Here is a 17,349-nt window from a genome sequence, read left to right as displayed (position 1 = left end):
TCGGACCTCTTTTTCTTTCGAAAATAAATTTAAAAAACCCACAAATACACTACATTCATTTTCCAGTCTCATTCTGTTGATGGAGGCAATTCATGAGTGTATTTTTTTTTATTAATCGGAAGATCTTTTCTAGAATATCCTTTTTAGGCATGCACACATAAATAAAACCCCATGAAATAGAATGCTTTAGCCTCACGCTATTGGTACAAATATGATTCTGACATCCTAAATAGGCTTCGTCAAAAAGAAAAAACAACTAATATTTTCCTTGATTCTATAAAGGAACTCTTTTTAAAAAATTAAACCATCGTTTCAGATAAATCATTGACAACGAAATTCCTTGACATTCTTACATTAAAAGGTTAAATATGTTTCTTAAATAATATCCTTATAACGGAAATCTTTTTTAAAAAACCAGAATTAAACAATGGTTGCATATAAGTCAATGACGAAATTCGTGATTCTTTAAATTCGTGAAATTCTTTGACATTTCTACATTTATAGGCAGGTGGGGAAAGTGGAGTCCGATACAGAGATATCATCGTGTAGGCGGCAGGGGGAAATGGCGATTTATCTCCTTCAGCAATTCACGTAGGAGGTTAACGGTGGGAACCGTACTCTTTAATGAATAACTTGATGACAGCTGTTGACACATAGAATGCCCATATAAATCACCATCAGCCGTTGAAAGGCCATTAATGAACCCGTTTTAAACCCTTGTCCTAGTATTTGTACGTTTCTTGCAAAATGACCTTTGTAGGCGTATTGTAAAAACATACTAGATTTGATATTCGCATACGTATCCATTGTTTGAGTATGTCTCTGTTATGTTGTGATAATAAAAAGGTAATATTTTGTGTAATTGCATCGCAAAATGATCAAAGAAATTGAAATGTACTTTATATAATGTTTGCATCAATATCAATTGCTTAAATATGCTTTTCCTAAGATGTGATACGGAAAAGATTTTTAAATTGATTGTATTGAACCCTCACAAATTTAATTTCTATAAGTTGCTTAGTTTAATAATTACAAGATCATTAATTATACAAAAATGTTACTACATGTTCAATGTTGTTGCGTTAATGGAATTTGTAGTGATGATATTAAACCATCCAGAAATGAGCAATAAAAAATTATTATATTTAAAACCCCTGCATGCACGTTCTTAAAACGCACTAAACAAGAACAACAAATCAAACACTCGCTTCAGAACGAACTTTAATTTTGTTTTTAAGCTTTAAGACAAGTTCCGTATTATAAATAAATTAAAAAGCATTCCAGAAAATGATGTGTGTGCTTTTAAGGTTATCAATGTTAACCTTTTGTCATTAACAAATAACAATAAGATCAGAAAAGGGAAACGCCAAAACCAAAAAAATTGTACTAACCGATCAACAAATAGCATAGCAAGTTCATGTACAACATTATTCAATTTCCATGCCTTAATGGGAAAATCAAATAAATATATGTTAACAATGCATACTTATGACTAAATCACTTTGTTTAGATACATAAAATGAAACATAAAGGGGGAAAAATAATGGAAATTTGGAGTGGCGTCTATTTTTGTTTCTATCTCTGTTTATTTTTGTTCGTCCAGTATTATACAACATGTATGCAATTGATCATTTCTAGCAATTTTACAACGCGTTATTTGAACTTGAAATAGTTTGATTGTAAAATTAGTGCGTTGTTTTTAACTTTAACTTTAATGGCAGACAGCCATTATAATATTGTAAGTTTTTGCAGGTCTCGTAACTTAAATTGAATAGTCTATCTAACACAAAATCTGCAAATTAATAAAATTTAAAGAAAATAGCAATTTCATTACATATTATTTCAAAATATGTTATTTCTATAAACTGTTATACGATATGATATTTAGATACCGAATAATAAATGACTAAAAATATACCCCCCTCCCCCCCCCCCCCCCCCCCCCATTGAAAAAAAAATCTTCAAAGGAATTGTGGATTATTGTCTTTCGATTTCTCATTAATGTCACTGGTATATACAATGAACTATGGAGGGTGCTAATACTGATTACACTAACATATTAATTATTGTGACGATATTTTTAGTCTATATTGACAAGTTTTGGGCGAGATAAATTGTTGGTATTTTTTAAGATGCTGGCCATATGCTTTTTTTTCCTGACTATATCGCTTGATATGAACTGATCATCTTTGTTCGGTATTATGGATTTTTATTAGCCGAAAATCTCAATTCGCCTTAATAGTTCTATGGTATTAATTTTGAAATGTTATAAAAGATTTGAATAATGGTAAGCAAATAAAGAAAGCAATTAATTAACATCCTACACTATGTTAATATAAAAACAATGTTTTAGATAAGGATCTCAAACCATTGAATTTTTTCATCTGAAATTAATCACCTTGATGATAAGAAAAAAAACCCAGGAGAGCAGGTCTTGGACATTTCAATGAAATTTATTCACAAACAACATATATTATCAGATATAAACTAAAATTAAAACGCATTGATTACTGAAAATTTGTAATTTTATATCAAAATATATTAACAAATATATATAGGTATCTAATAAATATCTGAATTAATCTTAAATTTTTTTTTAACATTTATTTGGCCCATTCTATATACAGATATTTTATATATTAGATATTTGACTATTTTATAAAGCTTGTCGTCTGCCATGATTATACCATCATGCAATGTTCTGCAAAAATATACAATTGATGCAAATGTCATGAGAACAGGCACATACCAATTGGGTTTTTTTTCCAAATTATAAAGATGTCAAAAACGGAAATGAACCAAAAAAAATATCTGTGTTATAATGTCACGTAAAAAAGCTGGGTCAGCCTTAAAAATATCCCATGAATATGTTTTCAACACGTGCATAAAATAACAAAAAGGCATGACTTTAAAAATTAATAACTATTAGAATTTTTGGCTTATTTATTTGTGTATTTATCTGTTAATTTATTCATTAACCTATTAACCTATTTATTTGTCCATTTATTCATTGACTTGTCTAATTGACTCTGTGTTTTGCAGAGAGAACTATTCGATAATTTCTGCACAAACTTTGAAGAAATAATGAATTGACGTTTGTGTCTGTTTTTATGTATTTAGGGGAAATGAATGGCTTCTATTAACACACGTATATTTCTCGTTTTCTTGTCGAGCTGAATCGAAAATAAATTGAATGGGTAATCAAAGAGGGATTGAAATTTATTGACAACTTGACTGACTCAAACATAACAAAGAAATTAAACAGAAACACTTTGCTTTATTTGTCAAGATTCCATAAACAACGCAACGTATTAAAGAATATTTACGTATGTATTAGATACAATTCGTTTGAAAATAGCTTGGAAAAAGCATAAGAGGCTCTAATACCATTTATTGAATACATAATGTGTATTTTTTTTTTATTTTTCAGAACAAAATAAGTTCATTAAAGCTTTTTGGGAGTTGATTTTAATCAACTCTCCTATGCAGTCAATCTGCCAAACCGAAAGTGAAACAGTGTTTGGACCTAAGCACAAATCATTACCACTGACAAGTTTTAGTTCTTGAATATAACAGAGAAATTCTACGTAATGTATGCTGAAGCATTGTTTTTCAAGGAAACTTATCTATAAACACTTTGAAAATAGTAGGATTTTATATAATAAGAACAATTTAGATATCTATGTAGTTTCACGTAGTCCTACGCCAGAGTTTGATATAGTCTCATTCAACCAAAAGCTCGGCTGTCTCCGTGAATCTCCGACAAACAGAGAGGTTCTCTTGCTTGTCGGATATTAACGGAGACAGCTGAGCGACTGGTTGAATGAGACTGGAGTTCAATATCAATAGTGCTTGGATCAATACAATTCATAGTTTGAAATCTATCTTTAAATATTACACAACACGATTCATATGGGGTTTCTTTAAATTCTTGTCTGAAAAGTCTAATTAAAATTCATATTTTAAAAAAGTGTTAAATTTGAATACAGACTAGAAACTAATTTCCACTAAGATGAGTTGATGTTAAAATAAATGATAATCGATAAAATCAACTCCCGTCAGTACTTCAGTACTTTGATTTCTATAAGCAAATGGTTTATTGAAGCGTCTGATTGACCAAAATTTGTTTATCAAAGTTCTGTATAAAAGTAAAGCTACTTTAAACTTTCAAATTGAATGATGTGATCAGCGATCGAGCTGTCTCCTCTTAATTTAATATTTTAGATATAAGATTAAGTACTGTAACAATTGAAAACGTGGACGATACTATTGAAAGTGAAAAACAGCTTTCTACACAAATAGGTAATCAATGTGAAATGTGTGAACATGCATTCCAAAAGTTAATTATTGGTCATCTTAGTAAAAGTTTTCCGTTTTACTATGTAGGCTTATAAATTGTTTGACTTATTTTCGGTTGCTTGAAAAATTGGTCATTTTAATATTTGACATCTTTATCAATAAATCTATTGAGTAATCTGTCGATTGATTTACAAAATTATTGATTGACTGACTGTTTGGTTGAGTGTTTAGTCCTAGTTTTACTATACGTTTGATATGCCTCCAGTAACCTATTTCTCTTTCTAACACCTGGTGTGAAGCACATATATACCATCTTTCATTCTTCATTCAACCCTTGTAAAAATTTCCAAACTCTAATTAAAACGTGAACACTAAACAAATCTTTTTTGAAATTCTCTGACAGATAGGCAGATTTTAAGAGGTTCATTTATTTCTTTTATTTTAAACAATCATATTGTCATTCTTAAGTAACGAGCAAAATGCTGTTGAATTCAGGAACAAATATAATATGTCTTAAAAAATATCAAGACGTAGAAAAAGCCGAAGCATTCACTAAAGTTTTTCAAAAACTCTAACATTACTTATCTGCTTATCGAATGTTACTTAAGGCTAACATCAGGGATTTTTTGTGTAATAAAAATAAAAATGATAAAACTCGTGTAATTAAAGTAGGTAATCACAGTAAGAATCATTAATTAGTATGAAAAGATGTCGACTTCAATATCTACAAAAGAGTACATTCAAGATGAAGTTTGAAAAATCGGGAAATTCTTGTTGCGATCATTTTGGTTCCAAAGTGAGAGTAGCCGGAATTTTAGTTTTATAACATGGAAGGGCAGTCTAACATTGTTTTAAGGGATTGAAGTTACAGAAATCGAATTTCACCTGTATTACATAATTAAATAACAAAAATAAATAGATAACAAACCCAAATGTATATTTTATTAATAAAATATATTCAGACGCCCGAGGATGAATGTAACACACTGAAATAGCCAATGTTAAATATGGTACTATTTATAGAAATGTACAATGGTGTCTCATAACCCAGAAGGAAAAGCCGAGAGTCTCTGGAAATAAAAAAAATGATTAGTGAGAAGGTTTCATATTTGTTTTCAATACATGTTTAATAACATTTATTTTCTGTTTGTAATGATCTGATATATTTATTTTATCTTTATATATCTTCGCTATATACGCAAAGCACTGCATTTGAAAATTATTTGTAAGTTAATACTTAATATTGAAAATAACTATCATTTCTTAACAAAAGTAAAGGAACTTTGTTGGAGATTGGTAACAGAAAAAAACAAACATAAATATGTTGATGATATAACTTACCGACGGCCTCGAGAACAGATCCTTTCTAATGCCCTGTAAAAAAGACATTAACAAAGAATTTAGGAAATGTATAATATTAAACAGACAGTAAAATACAAAACAAATATCGTCTTCAATTTTTTTTTTTAAAATATTGACCATAAATAAAGAAAACAACAAGAAACGTTTTGAATAATAGGAAAAAAACAAGTTACACATTAAATTGAAATAAAGTCAATTAATATTAGGGGAAAACAACATGATTCTCTACGTAGCTGTAATACAAAAGTGCCAACATAAATAATACAAAGCAGAATAAAAAGGTGTGTAATGCTTTGGACAGGTGGCAAATATAGTTTAAAGATTTCATAGAGATGAACAAAATATACAAAAGTTGATGAAATAGACGATCATTTTGATAGAGTAGATCGTAGAAAGATGACTTTTTGGCAAAAATGGCAATGAAGCAGGCAAAATTGTGATGTGATAATAAACTGTCCAAGTATAGGAAAAGGATGCTTTATATAATCATATCCTTTGCCAATTCCATGGATGAAAAATTATGTGCAAATAAATTGCGTCTATACCAAAGCAAGTAATCAATACAGAAAATGAAAACAGAATGATGCATATGTAAATAGTTTATTCTTACGTAGGGATAAAGGATAAAAAGAAAATAATCAAGGTTTAGGGACACCCAAACAGGATTTTAATATAAAAAGGCGAGGTGAATAAAGAAGAGGGAAGATAACAAAAAAGTTACCATTATTTTTCAAGGATCAGTTCTCATAAATTACTGAAGAAAAAAAAGATAATTCATTACATGGAGACAACTTAAAAAGAAAACGACCCCATAGATTATAACATATAATATAACATATAATGCGTGCATCAAAAATGTGATGTGAAAAAAGGAGATAGAACTGCAAAAATGAGAAATAAAGCACGTATTATGAAAAGACTGAAATATGAAAACAAGAATTGATAAAAGAAAGAAAAAGTGAAAGTGAAAACAGTATTCAAATCCAGCTGTGGAATAATCAAAGACAAGTGGCAGTGCGCGACAGATTCAACATTTTTGTGCGTGACGACATTTTGCGTGACGGTGGAACAGAACGGTTTGGCGTTAACAACAACATTTAAATGTAGATCTTACCGAATTTTTTGACATCTATAAAATTTGCAAACAAATATTAAGTAAAGAAGATAAGTTTTTAAAAAATTACGAATTTGTGAAAAATATTAAAAAATTAAGAAATTACTTTGAGATTAATCTTTACATTATAAAATCCATTAAAATTTCAACTGATTTTAACGAATTTTTCTTTATCTCAGGACAAGGCTCTTTATGTGCTTACCATAATTGTCGTTATACGCTAATTGATTGGCTAATTGTAAATCGGACTGGAGAGAGTTTCCTATGTCGTTAGCCTGTGCATTAATGAAGTTTTGAGCTTGCGCAAGAACGTTTGCTTGGGCCTGGTCTTGAGCCTGAGCTTGGGCCTGGGCTTGGGCTTGGACTTGAAATTGAGACTGGGCTTCAGCGTGAGCCTGCGCTAAAGCTGAGGCGCCACCAAACGCCGATTGAGCATCGGCAAACGCATTAGCGTCATTAAAGGCTCCATTGAATCCTTGAGCTCCATTAAACCCTTGAACTCCATGAAAACCATGTCCATTTAACAATGATTGGGCACCGTTATATTGACCATCATTGAAACCCTGGCCCCCAGCAAGGGCCTGGGCAACAGCTAAATCTCCAGCAAAAGATGACGCATCAGCGAAAGCGCCGACATTCGCGCCATCGTCATTACCAGCGCCATTTAGGAAGCCACCTTGGAAAGCACCGCCAATGTTTAACTGTCCTGCGGCGCCTGATAGAGATGAGTCATCTAATTTTGATTGAAGAAATGATGAGAATAGGTAAAGAAAGAAGCAAGAGTAAGCGCAATACACGGAAGTTATATCATGAAACCATAAATGTGAAAAAGGCCGCAACAACAACATCTAAGATGAGTAATATCTCTAACAACGGCGATGAATAATACTGCACTACTTCTTTAAAAAATCAATATCCTTGGTGTTGTTTGAAAGATTTATTTGACTTACCATAACCCTGTTTATATCCTCCGCCGTCTGAAAATGAAAATAAAGATATAATTAGATAATATTAATAATCATAATGATAATAATATTAAAATAATAATAATAAAAATGATTTGACAAATCTGATATTTTCAGCACATACACAAATAATAGTATCAACATGACAAAAACAGGTGTCGTGATAAAACATAAAACAACATAAAAGAACTCAAGAAATAAAGTATTTAATAGTTTGGCAACTTAGGTCCAAATTTGGGTGAACAATGACTATATAAGATTGATTAATTTTGTAGAATATGCATTAAAGCTGCATGGTCAGATGTTGATAATCAGGTAGAAAGAAGTGGTGGTAAAGTGTCATTGACGACATGAAAGGAAAAGGAATGAGAGTATATGTAAAGCATAAAGCATATCAGGTTGGAGGATAAAACATATATGAAACTGATTGGAAATCAGAGTAATTGGCATTAATATTTGATCCCAACAGCGCTTAAGTGATCCATAGGAAAGATACAAGAATGTGTTCAGAAACGAAAACCATTTTGTTCTGTTTAGACCTGTACCGTAGGAAGATAAAGGCTGAATAAAGAAGCCTGATTGGGGTGTTTGATGATCATGTCTAAATATATGTGATCACATCTAGTAGTAAGCAAACGTATTGGGTTAAAAGCATAGCCAAGTATATATGTAGAAAAACGGTAAAACACCGTTATAATCCAATTTGAGTAATTAGGCTTTGTAATACCATGTGAATCAAATGACATTTTGTGTTACATTAATGGAGAGATGAATCGGAGGGGAGATGAGTGATTACATATTACCCAAATAAATAGGACAATTCGTATGAGTGCTGGAGAATGTGCTTCCTGTGGAGTACATGGGACTTGGCAAAGCGTTCGTTCTCTTATCTTACCGGCACATATTCACCACGAACGGTTCCTGTTACTTGGAGAGGTAGGGCATTTCTTGTTTCTTGATAAAACACTCCGGCATTGCTGCCGCCACCGCCGCCGCCGCCGCCACCGCCGCTTACTGTCTCGAATCTACCACCAAGTCCCCCCTCAAAACCTGATCTAGAGAATTCAGTATCAAATCCACTACCCCTGTCAAACCCAGATCCTCCGCCTCCCACCAGTCCAGCAGAACCGAATTCACCCTCTAGATAGCCTTGTCCGTCAAAATAACCGCCTGGATAACCTCCTGGATAATCGCCTGGATAAGGGCCTGGATAAGGGCCATCTACATATCCGTCGCCTAATTGTCCGAAGCCGCCTTGAGAGGATACCCCGCCCGTTAGTGGAACTGGAACAACTCTTTCTGTATGCCGTATGCTGACCAGGTCACTTCGGCGGCCTCCAACTCCTGCACCTTCCACATAGCCAAACTCACCATCCAGTGGAGGACCCAAGCCTGAGAGCCCTATTGAAGATCCACCAGCAAGGGAAGATTCAACAAACGTTGCATCCGGTCCATCTCCGAAACGGGGTCCATTAGGATAGAATTCCCCGCCAAAACCAGGACCTAAATCTGAGCCAAATCCTGGACCTATTCCAGGGCCAAACTCGGAACCAATGGAGCCTACGCCGACATCTACTATGGGACCCCCTCTGAAACCAACGGATTCAGTGACCAGCGCTCCTGGTGCTGCTCCCCCAACAAGTGTATCGGATACCACACCACCAGGGGCTCCGTCGACAACCACGTCCTGTCTCTCAACAACCCTAGCCAATCCAACTCCAGCACCAGCAACGGAGTTGACAGAAGCTAGACTTCCGCAATTGACCCCATCTGGACCACATCCCTCTGCTGTAAGTCAATGGGTCATTTCAAAAGACAATTTGCAAAAAAAGAAAGAAATATTCTTCAAAAGGAGGTTGATATATTGATTCAGCGGGATCCCAAGAACAAAGCACTGTGAGTGAGAATCATCCGATGTAAAACGGATTGAATGTTAGGATTCATAGAATAAAGGTGTCAAAGGTTTATAACTGATATGATCTTCCACCCTATAGACATGGGAAACCATTGTTATATAACCAGATACATAAAAGCAAAACATTATGTATGGATATCGATCTGATTGCTTACAATTTATTAACTATGAGTAAAAAAATATCATAGTCAAAATATATTAGAATTACTCATTTTAACGGTATTTCTTAATAAAATATATGTATAAAAAAAACTTAAATCGTAGCTTAGAGGTGTATTTCTAAAGTATTAAATGCATCGCATACAAAGAAAAACAATACACCAAAAAGCATATACATGGGTTCGCAGTTGTAGTATAAATAAACAGATACAATAACAATATTTAATAAATTCTAGTATGATTACATTAAAATGATATTTTCATATCAATATCACATTTTTTTTTAAAGATTATTGTTATAAACTTTTGTAATCTTTAAATTTATATTAAATTATGTTGTTTACCTTTGTATTTAATTTTACTTTCTATTACTCTAATCACTTAATGAGACGGTAAATGTTATTTTACATACGTTTGACTGGAACTGGAACAATTTCAGTAAGTGTTGTTCTTTCTAAAAAAAAAATAAAAGGAATTAATTAAGACGTGTTTTATATTACTGAGTTTGACTTAAAAAATTTAAAACTAAAATTTTATATAAGTGATTTTGGCTTAAACATTTAATGATGTTCAGATAACGTCGTATTGACAGAACGCTTAGTGACAGCATTTATTTTTAGGAATTACTTTCGGTTACTAACGCATTTATAAGATTATTGAAAATGATTTTTCAGGAAAATTTGACTGTACAAATCATGTTATCTACTTACTTGGGATGGCGACCTTCTTTACAACGGTAACTGAAATAGGTTAAAGGTAAAAGGTGAAATAGGTAAAAGGTAAAAGGTGAAATAGGTAAAGGTGAAAATGATATGCGCAGTAGATGAAAAAAGATACTACAGCTACAAGTCTTGTTTCCAGATTTCTTTAGAATAATATGTTTTAGGTACATTTACAGTTTACAACCCTATGTCTTATTTTTCTATAGAAATTTGATACTAGTAACCCAATCTTCCACTAAGTAATGTGGATTTAGGTCAGTTTACGTATAAGTCAACGTAAGGTCCAGAATTCTCACCGTCAATAGGAACTGAAAGAGAAAAAAACCCAACATTACAACATTGTTTACTTTCATAATTCAGTATGTAATATAGTGTCATATAAATTATGAAATATGAAATTTATCTAAACCCTAATTAGATTGATCAAGAAAGTAGACATTACCTTTTTGGACTTCTTGTGTTTGCTTAATGTGAACACCTGTCAAAATAAGATGCAAATGTACTCAAAAGGCGTTGTTGCAATTCAAGTCAACTTTTGTATTTCTTATGTGTTTTAGTGATAGTATCTATTTGCGTTATATGATTTGTTCTTCCTTCTCTTTATTTAGATCATTTGTAACTTTAAAAAAAAGGGTAATTTAAGGATATAAAATGTTCTTTCTGGCGATTCAAAAAAATCCGACTTCAACCAAACTTGATTTAGGAAAGTTTTAAAAAAATAAGACGCAGTTAAAATTTGTTATTTACTTACGTGGGACAGGCACTCGAACCTCAATTGGAACATCTATCTTTCTGTGGTGGACCTTTTGTACTTTGACTGGAGAAAAGCACACAATGAACTTGAAATTAAGATCAATTACTGTATATATATGTATCCGATTCATTATTTAAGGATCATTACTCTTCCGCTTGCTTTTTTCTATTACATTTGAAATGAATGGAAATAGTTCATTTTTAAATCGTATGTTTCTGTTAGGAAGTCACCGAGTTCTCTACTTACATGGCTGAGGAACTTGGACTGTTAAAAAGAGAGAAAAAAAGATTATTAGAACAAACGTTTCACATAGTTTTATGTAGCGCAGATGCATAATTCAAGCTGTTTTTGCCTTCTTGAAATCATCACTTTCATACCCATTTAAGCAGAGTTTTGATTTTTTTTTAAATTCATGAATATCTATTTTTTATATATAGATTAGTGAAGTAGCATAATTAAGACTAATTAATTAAGGTTTATAATGGAACCTACCGACTTTAACCTTATCCTTGTATACTTTGTGGGGTACATCGACTGAAAAATGAAAAGTAACGCATAAATCACATGATAACTGTCATGTGACTAAAGATTGATTAATATGAAACAACCATTTCATCTTTCGACACCAGAGAGTGACAAATACTTACCGATTCTGTTCAATACTTTGGTAACTGCAAAGACAATGAAAAATTTTGAATCAACATTTTCAAATAGATTGTTATAAAACTTTGATTCTTGATTATATGAATTGATAGTAAAAAATGTTTCAAGCTCAAATGTATAAATTCCCCACTGTATGCTTGATTATATTGTTTTTGAATAGTTATATTTATCATCGTAATCGTTGCATTAGAACAATTGCTCGTTATTTTGACTTACTGATCTTGTGTTTGATGACTGGGACGGGTCTTGGAACATCAATGAACTTCTTGACCTCTTTTGTGTGCCAAACGTCATCTAGAAGAACCGAACAATTGATTAACTGAAAATCGACATACAAATGCAAAACAATATTGAAGGCTTTATAGGACAGCTCCATATTGTGACATACTTCCTATGTAAATAAACAGTAAATCAAGTTAAATGGAAAAAAATACGACACGTTTATTTAAATTAAAATCAACGAAGGTCTAATACCACCTTAAACGAATCTTTCTTTTTCCATTAATAGTAAAATGCCCATTGTCAGTGAATATTAAAAAAACAATCCAATATCAATAGATTTCAATTTGACACTTTTGACCAATATATTTTCCTGGTTACCGTATATTTCAAGTACACTTACATGGTCTCTTGCGGTAGTTGACTCTAACCTCTGTAGAAATTAAAAAAACCCATCATCGTCAGATAAAGGAGATATTGTGATATTTTGCAATTCGAATATTAACTGGTACAATTTAATGCAATTTGAATATCGAATGTTTACTGGTACAAGTTAATTGAATACTCACGTGGAACATGCTTAATGTGAGGCTGCAGAAGTACCTTCTTTACATCAATAGGGAATTTTCTGATGTGAGGTTGTCTCAAAATCACTGAAAATGTATAAAATAATTCATCGATTGCTATTTTTATCATTAGTATTGCAATAATTAATCTTCTAATTGAATTTTCTAATCGTTTTTAAAGCTTCAACAGCCCAACCCAATAGATACTTGTATAATTTTTTTTTGGTTACTGAATTTATCCCAAACCAATTATAAGTAAAAAGACACTTTACTTACGTTTCTTCTCCACAATGACAGGTACTAAAATATGAATTAAAAATTATAAATTATATAATCATATAGCTGTATAGTAATTATGAAGGTTAATGATGAGATCATCTTTAGGAAAAGATGAATAGAGCATTGCTGCTGAAATGGTTACGTTACCTTCACGAATAATGTCCCTAGGAACATCAATCGTTTTCACAACCGTCTGTCTAATAGGGACGTGCTGGACTTGTACCCCTGAAAGACGGATTAATAGATAATTTTTTTAATTCCAATTAAACCAACATTAATCATAAAGTTATTATCTTATTTTGGAGGTGTTTTTTCTTTAAAAGAAAGATAACCCTATGTTACCAGTTTCGAGTTTCCATGATTTTTATATGGAAGATAAAAACAAAACGATCCTAACAAATTTTATTTAGTTGATGATTTGAGAAGAAAAAAATTGAACATGTGACCAAACAAGTTCATATCCTGGTGAACTTTTGAAAGCAAAATGAGCTGCGTTTTTCATGTTGATTGTTTTTTACTAAAATGTTCTTTTCTACTAAAATGACAAAAATATCACGGTTTTTAAATTTCTGTTCGCCATCTTTTTGTGGAAAAGGCCGTTCAGAAGCCTTATTTGGAGCAAAATTTAATTATTGTCGTCCTGTACAAAAAAAGATATGCTATATATTCCTTAGAAGAGAAATAATTCCTTTGACAAAAATTGATGACTTTTTTTTCAAATCTTATTTATCAAAAAATTTCGAAGTTATATGAAAGCTTATCATACTAGTAGGTTTTTGCACTAAAATAAAATTCTCAAAAATACAGCTCATGTTGCTTTAAAAAGAAGTTTAAACATGTGACCAACCACGTTCATATCCTGATGAACTGTTTAACTAATTTCTTAACTGTACAAACTGAGAAATACTTACTGGCGTGTTCCTGGAGGGCTGGTACCTTTTTTAATTGTGGCTTCGGAGCGGCTAGGGAAAAAAAACAGTAATAGATGATAACACAGGTTAACACAGGCTCACACTAACCTTTGCAGGTACTGAGCATTCAAAATGGTTATCGTAATCATTTTGCATAATCCTTCCAGTGTTTCTTTTATATAAATAAAGGTTAAACGTTGCATCTTTAATTTTGTTTTCTGTTTTTTAAATATTGTTACGATTTTTCTACCTTTCTTTAATAGAGCATTATATACTTACGAAGATGGATGACTACAAAAGAACAAGAATCAAAATAAAATAAACAATCATGTTAACACAAATATCTTATGAAATTTCATATTATATATGAAAACTGTTCATTATGTTATTAATTTCTTTAAAAAAAAATGTTTATTTATTCTTTAATGTTCACAATACTTACTCTCTGTGTGCGTTTTAACTGGTGGTAGAGGATCTAAAAGAAATAATCGTATGTATTGTCGATTACATTTTTAATTATTAATAGAACTAAAAGAAAACATTAGATAAATATCAGTTATTTAAGACAGCTGTCATTATGACCTATATTGAATATCATACATAGTTTGTGTAAATATGTAATGAATAAGTGATAATGAGTAATTGTCCATTGATAAAATATAAAGAGTTATAGCGCTGTGGTTAGTAATGTAGAATATCTTACCACCAAGGGCCAAGGCTGCAAATAAAAAAATAAAAATATGTTAAAAATTACTACACATATCAAACATTCTTTCGTCATGGCATATTTTTACGCTGGTGTATGAATACGATGTACAATGAAAAAAAAAGTTTCTTTGTTTAGCTGAAGTCGCATTTGTTTAAACTTTTGTGTTAATGAAACGTTGATTTTTTTAATCATAAAGTTTGGTTTTATAACTGTTTTTAATAAGATCAAATTTGAAAGAATAAATAAATAAAAAAAGCTTGAAAAAATGTATGTTTCTCAAAGTACTAAATGGTTTCAACAAAAATAAAAATATCAGACCAGTTGCCATAAAAATCGTCTTTAATGTTTCGCATAATTACAAGATCGTAATGTTGTATCATTTAACAGGTCATTTGTGACAAGGATATTGATGTTCTAAGGGCACAAGTCTGCCTTGTAAGAAATCAAACTTTTGCAAGCATAAAACTTCTTCTTTGTTTTAAGTCCATGTAAACACGCACAAAAGCATGTTCCTAAACAACGGTTACAAAGGCGTACTTTACATCAATTAGACACAGCCATCAATTTTATATTCCGCCAGGGGGCGTTGTCTGTAATTAGTTTGAACTTGCGGTTTTGTTTTTTTTTTCATTCTTGTCGGCGTTAAGTGTGTGAAATTTTACGCTCGATAGACTGGCTTTAATTACACAATAACAACCACTAAGGAATAAATTACATTTCCTTTTGTTCCGTTAGACAAATTTATCTGATGAAAGCGAGGTATTATGGATTACGGGCAATCTTAAAGACTCGTTTGTAACAATAAAACACCGATGATGATTTATGTTACTAAATTAATTAGAAGGCGTATTATCACAGTTGGCTAAGTCCACTCAATTTAAATTTACATTGATAAGAGATACAAAGCTCAGGGTTAAAACACACCACGTCTAATCAATTTATTAGCATTCCTTAAGGGGGAAAATTAATAAGAATTCACTCTTCTAAAATATGTCAAAATATCATGTTTAAACTTTCTAAACCCCTAATGATGGGTTAAAATCAATCAGGATCTGGTATCAAAATTAGGTGAATGAATGAATAATGCCATAATGTACATTTTGTTTTAATGCATTCATATCCCATGAAAGTTACAATTAGCCCAAATATATTAACCATAATAGGACATGTGCTAAGTCATATCAATAAGCTTTAAGTTCCAAATGTTAAGTGAACGTTTTCATTTCACTGATATTTTAATTAGAATAAAATCGTTAAGATTGCAGCGCGTCAAAACAATACAGAATCCTCAGGCAGACAGTCGCTTGACAGGCCAGAGCTGCCGATTCAAGCGTGTCTGGAATTGACAGTACGCCGAGTCCGATGTGATTTATGATGTGAGGTGCTGCAGTTGTCAACAGTATTTCAACAACGGCAGCACACCGGCCAAACCATGTAGTGTTTGACAGTTTAATGGCTATATTAAAGACATCGAGGCCTTTTATGTTACTGTGTACACCGGTCGTTCCGATAAAATTGGCTACTGATGGTCATAAAGTGCCGTGTGTATAATCAGCAATTAAAAAGCTGTAACCCAAAGAAACGCCATTCGAGCAAAATTCGACGAGGTTTATGTCTACATGCAGCAACCAACGTACTCACGAAATAAACAAATTGTTGAAGATCAAACTCATAGGCATATTGCTAAAAGAATTTCTTTACAATGTAGCCAAATGTGTTAAAGATAATTGTACATGTATTATAGTTAAGTCTACATTTTTTTGTTACTGTATTGTGATAAATAATTAATGAAGTTATTATAGCAACAACATTATCTTAATCGGTTTATATTTGTAAAGCTATGTAAAAGCCTATGTTAAAAAAATTAATTGAAAATGTTTAAAAAAAAAAATTTATCAGCACGATTTACTTACCCAATAGAGCCGGTAAGATAAATACAGCCAGCATCGTCGTTATATGATGACAATGCGCGCTCAGGTCCTTTTCAATAGTTCCCGTCTAGCACAAATTATTACTTCTGTAAGTATATATACCGAAGCATTAAATCCACGGTGTGACCTATCAGAAGCCAAAGATGTGTGATATTTCCTTTACGCCTGTCAATCAAAAAAAAGGACCCGCCCCGCCCACCACATTATGGTAATTAGGGGTGTTGCCAGAAATGTAAATGAGAAGAATGTCATTACGGTCTCCCTCATTTGACAATGGCTTTTCAATACAAGTTTCTTTGATATTTTTGAAATAGATAATGAGGGTTCGATGTTTATCGTCATTTTATGTTTAATTGTTTTAGTATCAGAGTATGCTTATCACCGGACGCAATTCGTGTCTCTGGTCAAGTTCATTGTTCAGATCATGTTTTTTTTATCCCCCTCAGGCGCCTCATCGATGGAATTACATATGTAAATGAGTTTTAACCGCAATAATGACACCTGAATTGTCAAAATGTGTTCCGTTTGTGTTATGTATTTTTTGTTCAAACCAGTAGCCATCGATTGGAAGTTAAAGTATTTCTAAAACGTTTGACTATTTCAGAGAACACGCTAAATGATGATTCAGAATTGATCAGCTTTCTTTAATGGAACATAGACGTTGTTATTTTTTGTGTTAATTTCCACTTGATATCTTGATTTTTTTAATGATGGACAGTGTATTGTGTTTTTCAAGAATGTTGAATCTGAAAAAAAAATGGATAAAGGATATGTTAATCCT

At 31.9% G+C, this 17,349-nt stretch overlaps 1 protein-coding gene across 3 annotated transcripts; it reads right to left on the bottom strand.

Moving 5' to 3' along the window:
- Positions 1-5,219: 5,219 nt before the first annotated feature.
- LOC128172162 (translation initiation factor IF-2-like) lies at positions 5,220-16,693 on the bottom strand. 3 transcript variants are annotated; one of them, XR_008242205.1, is made up of 23 exons: positions 16,551-16,693; positions 14,632-14,646; positions 14,371-14,403; positions 14,208-14,219; positions 13,929-13,979; positions 13,165-13,242; positions 13,015-13,038; positions 12,742-12,825; positions 12,576-12,605; positions 12,170-12,247; positions 11,938-11,961; positions 11,783-11,824; positions 11,537-11,554; positions 11,288-11,353; positions 10,979-11,014; positions 10,833-10,844; positions 10,525-10,554; positions 10,227-10,268; positions 8,636-9,528; positions 7,726-7,752; positions 6,383-6,415; positions 5,641-5,673; positions 5,220-5,369 (listed from the first exon to the last, which is right to left on the bottom strand). XR_008242205.1 is itself a non-coding variant. In XM_052837938.1 (22 exons), exons 1-22 carry the CDS (start codon positions 16,582-16,584, stop codon positions 5,340-5,342), a joined length of 1,692 nt encoding a protein of 563 aa, XP_052693898.1. In that variant the 5' UTR covers positions 16,585-16,692; the 3' UTR covers positions 5,220-5,339. The 3 variants fall into 3 exon arrangements, 2 of the variants coding, with proteins under 2 accessions (XP_052693898.1, XP_052693899.1); XM_052837938.1 differs by lacking the exon at positions 6,383-6,415 and having other exon boundaries at positions 16,551-16,692; XM_052837939.1 differs by lacking the exons at positions 5,220-5,369; positions 5,641-5,673; positions 6,383-6,415 and adding an exon at positions 7,341-7,508.
- Between the last annotated feature and the right edge of the window lie 656 nt (positions 16,694-17,349).

Source organism: Crassostrea angulata, chromosome 2 (genome assembly GCF_025612915.1).
Source record: "Crassostrea angulata isolate pt1a10 chromosome 2, ASM2561291v2, whole genome shotgun sequence".
NCBI lineage: Eukaryota > Metazoa > Mollusca > Bivalvia > Ostreida > Ostreidae > Magallana > Magallana angulata.
Note: the sequence above shows the minus strand (reverse complement) of the source record. Positions and strands in the feature narration are given on the sequence as shown.

Excerpts from the sequence above, each read along its gene's own strand:
- LOC128172162 (XM_052837938.1), bottom strand. The coding sequence starts at position 16,584 with ATGCTGGCTGTATTTATCTTACCGGCTCTATTGG. Across the intron at positions 12,826-13,014 it reads TGTCATTGTGGAGAAGAAAC|TGATTTTGAGACAACCTCAC; the intron begins GTAAGTAAAGTG and ends ATACATTTTCAG. Across the intron at positions 5,674-7,725 it reads AGGATATAAACAGGGTTATG|GGCATTAGAAAGGATCTGTT; the intron begins GTAAGTCAAATA and ends TCTTTTTTACAG.